This window comes from Anarrhichthys ocellatus, unplaced genomic scaffold (assembly GCF_004355925.1).
Source record: "Anarrhichthys ocellatus isolate YVR2014 unplaced genomic scaffold, GSC_Weel_1.0 scaffold13, whole genome shotgun sequence".
NCBI lineage: Eukaryota > Metazoa > Chordata > Actinopteri > Perciformes > Anarhichadidae > Anarrhichthys > Anarrhichthys ocellatus.
The window spans coordinates 2,653,451-2,661,850 of record NW_022280043.1 but is presented as its reverse complement, the minus strand read 5'-3'; the positions used below and the strand labels follow the sequence as shown (position 1 = coordinate 2,661,850).

At 41.7% G+C, this 8,400-nt stretch overlaps 2 protein-coding genes across 2 annotated transcripts; both read right to left on the bottom strand.

Moving 5' to 3' along the window:
• Positions 1–6: 6 nt before the first annotated feature.
• On the bottom strand, positions 7–3,374 carry stmn2a (stathmin 2a). Its single transcript, XM_031853266.1, has 5 exons — positions 3,031–3,374; positions 1,203–1,298; positions 851–1,023; positions 543–734; positions 7–382 (listed from the first exon to the last, which is right to left on the bottom strand). The coding sequence occupies exons 1-5, from the start codon at positions 3,047–3,049 to the stop codon at positions 323–325; spliced, it is 540 nt and encodes a 179-aa protein (XP_031709126.1). The 5' UTR covers positions 3,050–3,374; the 3' UTR covers positions 7–322.
• Positions 3,375–4,129: 755 nt separating this feature from the next.
• upp1 (uridine phosphorylase 1) lies at positions 4,130–8,303 on the bottom strand. Its single transcript, XM_031853264.1, has 8 exons — positions 8,150–8,303; positions 7,839–7,883; positions 7,127–7,238; positions 6,842–7,000; positions 6,606–6,720; positions 5,558–5,767; positions 5,309–5,455; positions 4,130–5,201 (listed from the first exon to the last, which is right to left on the bottom strand). The coding sequence occupies exons 2-8, from the start codon at positions 7,877–7,879 to the stop codon at positions 5,053–5,055; spliced, it is 933 nt and encodes a 310-aa protein (XP_031709124.1). The 5' UTR covers positions 7,880–7,883; positions 8,150–8,303; the 3' UTR covers positions 4,130–5,052.
• Positions 8,304–8,400: the final 97 nt, after the last annotated feature.

Below are 8,400 nucleotides of genomic sequence, written 5' to 3'. Positions count from 1 at the left end.
AGATAGATAGATAGATAGATAGATAGATAGATAGATAGATAGATAGAAAAACATATTTACAAAATAATAGCCATATTCTCACATTTGCTCTAAAAACAAGAAATGAATTCAACTCTCAAGATGAGTGGTAATGATGTTTGTATCCACTGATAATATTGATAGTGGTGAGTACTAGGGGTGTGGTGTGTTGTGATGTGGTGGTGAGGTCCTTGAACCTCTCTGCCTTCAGGGTTGGGTGTCTGTTGGGTGTCTGAGGAGGGTCAGGGTGGGGCGAGGAAGGGGGGACGTTGATGGACCATGGAAGTCAGGATTTGTGCGAGGCTCATGCTGTCAGCTCTTCCCTCATCTCTTTGTTCTTGCGCACCACAGCTGCATGTCTCTCCTGAAAACAAAAGAACAACACACACACACACACAGAAACAGAGACAGAGAGAGAGAGAGAGAGAGAATAGTAATCATCAGGTGCCGCCCAAACATGGTTATACCCGGTCAAAAGGTGGATTCAAATAGAAAACACAAACTGAGAACTCTGCATTTCTTACCCTCTCCTGTAGACGCTCCATTATGGCTGCCAGATGGGCGTCACGGTTCTCCTTGATCTGCTCCATCTTCATCTGGAGCTTCTCCTCGGCCATCTTGCTGAAGTTGCTGTTCTCTTCCATGGCCTTTAGCAACACGTCCCTCTCATGGTCTCGTTTTTCTGCCAAAGCCCTCAGCACCTGGGCCTCCTGATACTAAAACCACACAGCACAACAAAAAAAATATTAGAGCATCTGATTAATTTTGAATAGTTTAAAATACAATCCAACTTTCGATTTTTAACACACAAAGCCACAGGTAAAATACACACCTTCCTCCGGTCTTCAGCAGCCTCAAGTTTCTTCTCAATGTCCTCCAAGGAGATATCCCTCTTTGGGGGTGAGGGGAGGTTGTGAGCCACATCTGACACTGGAGACAGAGGCTTGAGGATCACCTCAAAGGCCTGGCCAGAAGCTCGCTTGTTTATAGTTTTCACCTCCATGTCTGTAAATCAGACAATTATGATGATGATACCAGCAAAATCAATGTCCAATAACACAATATATAGCAGTCCAACAACATGTCACTATTACTACCGTCTGTATTTACAAGGCAAACTAAAACATCCATGGGGGGCAATTTGTTGGTTTCAAATGAAAATCAATGTTTGAGCTGATCCATACCTTCAAACTCACGCACAAGCTTGTTGCGTGCCTCTGGGTAGAAGCAGGAGCAGATGAGGGAGAAGACGGACAGCTCCTTCATCTTCTCTTTATATGCTGTGGGAACATAAGCATAGCATCCTAGTGAGTCTCTCCATGTTACTCATGAAAACAAAACCACAGAACACTGTCCAAACAATGTCACAAATTCATAAATATACTTGAGATATTTCCAAATTAAGATATGACACATTAGAAAGGGGAAATCAATTAGCATCTCATGACGATGCATCTGAAATGTATATAAGTGCCCTGTTGTTTGACAATCAATTGGATGAATCACTACGATTCTTTTCTTGGATCTTAAGACATTAGTGACTCATTTGAATCAAGAGTGCCTTTTCTAACATCCCCTTGTAATCTGTCTAAGGTCAGAGAATAGACAGGACAGTGCAAGATTTTCAATTTCCTGTTGTCTCAGCAAATCCTGCCGTCATGCGCACAATACCAAGAAGCACGTCTATCTGTCTTATAGATAAACCTACCTTATTGATGAGTGTTGTCGTCATAGCCGTCAAATGCAGCTGATAAATGATCTTGGCTTTTACACTAGATCTGGGGTAAGATGTGCTTTCACCGATTCCTCACTGACTATTGCCCTCTCCTGTATTTGTCAAAGTGCCCACGTGGCTGTTGAGAGAGGACTGCAGATTGTCAGTGCTGCTAAGCCTTCTGCTGCAAAGGCCAGTGTGTGAAGCGGCCCCTTGCTGCAGGGCTGGCCTGCCTCCCACCCTGCCATACACCTGTCTCCTCCGCTACATCTCTGCCACCATACATACCATATTGAAGGCAGCCTGCACACCCTGCTGTATTTTACAGGGACCAAATGGGTTACTTATATTAAGGCACCGCTATGCGTACAGAGGCTAAACAAACCCATGAAAACAAATATGCTAAAATGCATGGCCTACAACAATAACTGTCCATGAGGGGAGATGACTAATGCAGACTATGGTCTTATCTGTTAATATAAGATTCAGTGTGCTAGCTCCTACGCCTAATTTGCATTTGTGTAAAGGCCGATAGCGTATTTTTTTTTTTTTTGCAAAATAATTAGCAGCATATCGAGCACAGCGGGTGGTGCCTCATTAGCAAGAAAGAAATAAGGAAAGTTATAGACACGAATTAAAGGAGCAATCCCAAATAAATGATCGGATAAAACAATCGCGTTCAGGAGACGTTTTAGGTACATAAACACGTTTAAAAAACATAACCACAGCATTAGAGCAAAGTAATATGAACGTCAGACGAATGAAGCCCTCTCAGATCTGCTGTCGGCTAAATGGTCGGCAGCACAGCATCTTGGGTGGGGTCCGTCTGCATTATGCTGCATGTTGGGGCCGCTGTAAGCATGAACCGCAGGTGCGGCGTAGTAAATAAAGCTGTCATGGGCCAATCCGTGTTATCGAATTAAGAACCGTTACACAACACGCCATCAAAGCAAATGAGGAGCAATACATTGACGTAGATGAGGATAATGAAGGAGACATTTCAGTAACCTGACGGAGGATGCTGGGCTTTTAAGCCCACATTGTCGCTGTCATGAACAGACTCTTTAGCTGAGACAATGGGCTCACAGTCGATAGAGAAATATCATGGGGATTCAATTTATAGCTGTAATCATTCAAAAGAGAATGAAATTCATAACATTTCTGAGTGAAGCTTTTACAGAAACACGACCAGCTAGACAATACCGGGCCGACATGGGCTCTATACAGAAAGGATCTGTCTCAAATCCATCCATCCATCCATGCAATGGTTTTATCATGACCATTCTGAACACGCTTACCGGTTGCTGTTTTGGCCATGGCTGATGTATTTCTCCGCAGAGGATGCTGTAGCTCTGTTCAGGTGAACGGCGATGCTGCTTAAGGCACTGAGTCAGCGAATAGACCGGGGTAGGATCGGATGGCGAACAGGAGGTGGGCACGCACGGGAGCGCGCAGGCAGACCCTCCTCTATAGTCCTCTGACGCGCAGAGCGGTTTTCAGCATGCAATATGTGACCATATAGTCTACTTAAAGCTGGCGATTAAAGCGCAGACACAGGAAGTCATAAATGTGTTCTTCAGACCGGATACTTGCGACTTGTGTTTCATTGGATCCACATTTATGAGAAAATAAGTCCGCAGCATCAATGTGCTATGTCATTCTAAGAATACACATGACGGACTACTTTACTGTCTGCTGTGAATTGTGACTATTTGTCACAAATAATAGAAATGCTATTAGTCAGACCGTCCAATTCAAACATTGACGTTATCTCACGTCAGTGTTGGCCTGAGTCAGTTATTTAACAAATATCATCCCAAAAAAACTTGTGTATCTCAGATAGATATTTGCAGGAATTCAGGTTGAACCCAGTGACACCAGTTAAATACCATGACAGCAATCCTGTTCATTGTCATTAAAACTACACATAAGCAGTGTGATCTGAAGACAGGAGGCAAATGTTCTTGAGTGTGTGTAAGTTTAGGAGAAGGAATGATATCTGTGTCAGCCAAATTTATAGAAATCAATAGAGATCGTCTTCAGGAACTTCATTAGTCAAAAAGTCAGTGGTCAGGATGTTGGTCATACTGCAGCAAACCTCCTGCTTTACACATGGTGCTTCTTCCACCGAGAAAAAGCTGTAGGATGTTGCAAACCTGTGCTACTCATAATGAGTCAGAGTATAAAACTGCATGAGCATTTATGAGTGTTAAGACACTCAGTGGACATTCTTCTCAAAAATGGATTGACATTTGCTGCAGTTTTTAGGTTCTGAAGGAAAGGTCTAGAAACATTACACTAGCCTAATCGTACATTGCAACATACATTCTGCATAAAAACACTTTGGATGATACCACAACCAATACCATCATAAGGGCACAAATTTATCAGTGTCAGTTTTTTTTTTCGTGAAACACTTCTTTAATGACAGTTTGAGGTCATTTTGTTACAATACCATTGTAAGCAGACTTGCCAAAAGTCCTGAAGTGATTCAGGTGTTATGGATAAAAAGCTTTACATATTGTATAAAAAATGCAGCATTAAAAAAAGACATATTTGATGATTAAAAACAGAGAAATGGTGCCTTATAACTCTAAATTATGAGCATAGGTGTAGCTGTCAAAGAGATGCTGTTATTGGGTTTATCCCTGCGGGGCGAGGTGGGTGGGAGGTGGTTGATAATTCTTTAAGGTCAGTAATGCACATTTTAAAATAGGACCGTTACTTGTAAGTGACTAGGCTGTGCCTGCTGCTGCATGTGCAGTGTCAAGCTTCTGTTTTGTGAAGGGAATGTGTATTGTGAAGCTGAAAACTGCTCAGTGGGAGCATAAGCAGACTAACAGGAAACTGCTCTTGAGTAGAAAAGTGGGTGACCCTAAAAAGGGCGATTGGCTTTCTGTTGCTCAGCTGGAATGAGACACATGTTCCCCGTATCCTGCCATTGCCACTGATGCTATTGTTTGTGGGGTGGCTGGACACCACGATGGTGTGGAGCTACATCGGGGCTCCTGGCCACGATGGGGATGGAGAAAAACCTGCATCATCATCAGCCTCCAGCGCTCCCAACTGGTAGGAGGGAGCTGAGCCAGCAGAGGGAGCCAGCAGACTCCTGTGCATGCATGCAGGGATAAACCCAATAGTGACAGCTCTTAGAGGGCAAAGCCGATACGATATAGAAATGAATTAAGAGAGTGCCAAAGAAGAAATACAAGTCAGTACATAATTAAAAAATTCAGTGACTCTTAAAATGTATGGCTATTGATCAGTAGGAAAACATTTGATGTATGCTTGCACAACAATGTAATAGCTGTTGCAGTTAGCTATGAACTGCTGTTTTTCTTCAACTGCTTCTTAATATAGTAGCCAACCAGTATCTGGGGACGTTCTTGGTAACTGTGAAGAACTTCATGAGAGACGTCCAGCTGATCCCCGTTCAGCCGATCCAGTAGTGTCACGCACACCACAGCAGCTTTACACAACAAGACAGAAACGTTAAGACACTCAAAGAGGTGTGAAGACAACTCTGTGTTTTTAGACACAAAGTCCTCATATCATGCTGATATTGGATTTTCTTACCTCGCAGACCACTCGGCTTGCACATAGCAGCAAAAACGGTTGACTCCATTTCAATATTGCAGACTCCTGCTTCCCTGGCTTTTTTGAGGTAATCCTGTTTATCTTTTTCGGTGTAGGAGCAGAAGGCACCATCCAAACGGGCTTGGCCTGGGTAGTTGACCAGACAGACAGAAAACATAGCAAAAGCTGAACATTTACTGAAATACTGTATAAAATGTGATTCACACACCAATGCATCAGAAGTCATACCTTCATAGAAATCCAGTGTACACATGGTGTTGCCTATCACTGTCTGAAACTGGTTCAGCTCCTTGCTGCACTGCAACAGCTCCGCAGCCAGGCTTTGGTCGAGATCAGTGTTGCGCACCACCGTCTTCCCCAGGATCACCTGCTCAAACTTGGGCAGGAAGTTGGCATCCATAGGCTGCTTGGTGACAACAACTGTGCCAGGCTCGAGCCCTGAACACCAAAAATGACAAGTGAGATAAACAAATTGTAGTCGAGAAAGTTTAAATTAAGAAGTATTTTTCATATATGTTCAAACAACATACTGGACTCATACAGCCTATATTAAGTAAAATAAGTACCATGTTCATTTTCAAATGAAAACCATCCAAAGACATTCTTAAACCTCCTATTTTAAAGGATTTCAGTTAACATATGTCTTAAGTTCAACTTGTAATTCAATGGTACAGTCTATTACAAAGTCATAACTGCTAGAACGGCCCCTTCCTCACATTCTACCACCCGACTTCCTTCCGGTGACTTTGCTCCGACCACACCCATCATCAAACTCTGCCTTCGTTTTGATCTCAACTACACACCTGTACTCAAAACCCCTCCTGAGGTAGTTCCCGCTAGGTGTCTCCAGGACCACATTTTGCATGACGATGCATTTACATAGATTAACAAAGTGAAAACAATACCAGCCACTCGCTCTCACACAATCTTATTCTTAAAACTGGAAAAATACCATCACGGGCAAATAGCAACAATACACAAAGTCATATTGGATGACACTGCTAATGGACTTTGGGCTCTCTCTTGTGGTAAAACTAAGAACAGGGGACAATAGCAAGTACTCAAATATCATTTACTGTGTGACCACACCAACCAATCTCATGGCAAGGACATCTGACTACACAGTTAAGTAAAGTTAAGTCATTTCCTCTTACAGAAGTTTGTTTGTTAGAAACACAAGGAAACTAGCACCCTTGCTAACCCAACACATGAATAATCAGATGTATTATCAGTCATTCAGGGGAAAAAATATAATATTTTGAAACAATACACTTACCTAATCCACCTGACGTTCCAAGGCGAACAATTGTAACATCTGTGCAATGAGCGTGATGGAGGAGCTTTATTAGCTCATGCAACATTATGGCGATAGATGGGATTCCCATCCCATGCTGCAAAATAAAGCACAGACGAGTCACACACTATTAACACCCATGTCGTTTTTAAATAGAAGTACACTAGGCACAGAGATTATTACAATTAATACTACTTGTATGTCATAATCTTACATACACTGACAGACAGTACAGGGCCAACTTTGTACATAGCATAGCGGTCCGTTCCAGCACAGATGTTTGGGTACTCTGATTTGGGGTCTTCCATACTGAGCTCAGCAGCAATGTACTCAATGAAGGATTTCATTCTCCAAGAACTGCCCCCAACGCACACAAACTGAAAGAAAACACACACAAGAAATATATATATATATATATATATATGTTTAACATTGTTTTTATAGTATTATATAATGTGTATATTATTTAAATATAGATTTGTATATGTCATAAAAATGATTACTTTGACATCACCAAACATAGCTGGTAGGTTGTGAGTTCCGGTTCCAAAACCAAAGTGGTAGAGGATGTCTTCTTTCATTTCTTCCAGATGTGGGTTGTGCACAAAAACAGGGCTAAGGGGGCATAACAGATTTTAAAGGTTTAGTTGTAGCCTGATAATCAGACGGAATTTCAATTCACGTCATTCAGTCGTTAAAATATTTTTGTTATTTACTTCACCCTCATAGAAATGATTCTAACCTAATTAATTAATTAATTAGTTCATACTAATTTATAAATTAATTATACATTTCTAGTTTTAGCTATAGGTGAACCCAAGCAACCGAGTGTAGATATCCTCTACATAAATCAGAGTGAGAAAATGTAAAAAGGTTAAGTGAGAAAATTCAGGTGAAATGACCCTTTAAGGAGAAGTGTCACTATCTGCCTTTTCGATTTTAAATTCAACTATTTGTAATCAACGTATCTTGTAAATGGATTACTGCCATTTAAAATGCCTATGTAATTGATTAACTTTTACAGGACCAACAGTTGCTATATGCTTCGTCGCTAAACCGCATAAGTACGATAATTAAAATATATAACTGTCAGAAACATACCTGTCTCACACATTTACAGCATAATCTGAGCCTACATGAGCTCGGTCAACATGCAGGCCTATACATTTCTGAACAATCGCTTGAACTAGGGGTTAACAGAGTGTAACTTTTCACCTGCCGCACGATCCGCTGCTCTTGTCGTCCTTTGGATTCATCTTCCTGAAAGAAAAAGCGGGCAAAACGACTCAGTGATCGAGAGCAAAACGTTACAATTACAACCTGGCAGTGTATGCGTAACCTTACATGAAGTAATTAGCCTAACCTTAAACACAATTAAGATATATTTTACAGAATATGAACACCCCGACGTAGATTATTAATCAGCACTCACAGCAGGGGCAACAGAGACGATAAGCTCCACCTCCGTGAAAACGAAACCAACTAATCCAAAACGTTACAATAAAAAACAACGGATAGACAATTACCTTTGGTGTGTTGCTGATCGACTGTCGGTTCCTTGGTTTCTGACAAATTAATTTCGCTCTTGACAAGTGGTCGACAGTGTCCAACGCGAGCTTTAAGCCTTCAATGTCACACGCGTCCTAACCAGCCCATTGACTGGATGTGGAGCACTATGGCTCAGCACAAAAGTGACTAACGAAAAAGCACCGCCCAGTGAGCATTTTTCCGTTGAATAGACGTTTAAAAGACGTCTACGCCCAACGTTGAAAAGACG

Coding starts and splice junctions, on each gene's coding strand:
- upp1 (XM_031853264.1), bottom strand. CDS start 7,879: ATGAATCCAAAGGACGACAAGAGCAGCGGATCGTGCGGCAG. Junction 5,768..6,605: donor TGGAACGTCAGGTGGATTAG/GTAAGTGTATTG, acceptor TTTGGTGTTCAG/GGCTCGAGCCTGGCACAGTT. Junction 5,202..5,308: donor CAAGCCGAGTGGTCTGCGAG/GTAAGAAAATCC, acceptor TGTTGTGTAAAG/CTGCTGTGGTGTGCGTGACA.
- stmn2a (XM_031853266.1), bottom strand. Junction 1,024..1,202: donor GCTTGTGCGTGAGTTTGAAG/GTATGGATCAGC, acceptor TCTGATTTACAG/ACATGGAGGTGAAAACTATA. Junction 383..542: donor TGGAGCGTCTACAGGAGAGG/GTAAGAAATGCA, acceptor TTTTGTTTTCAG/GAGAGACATGCAGCTGTGGT.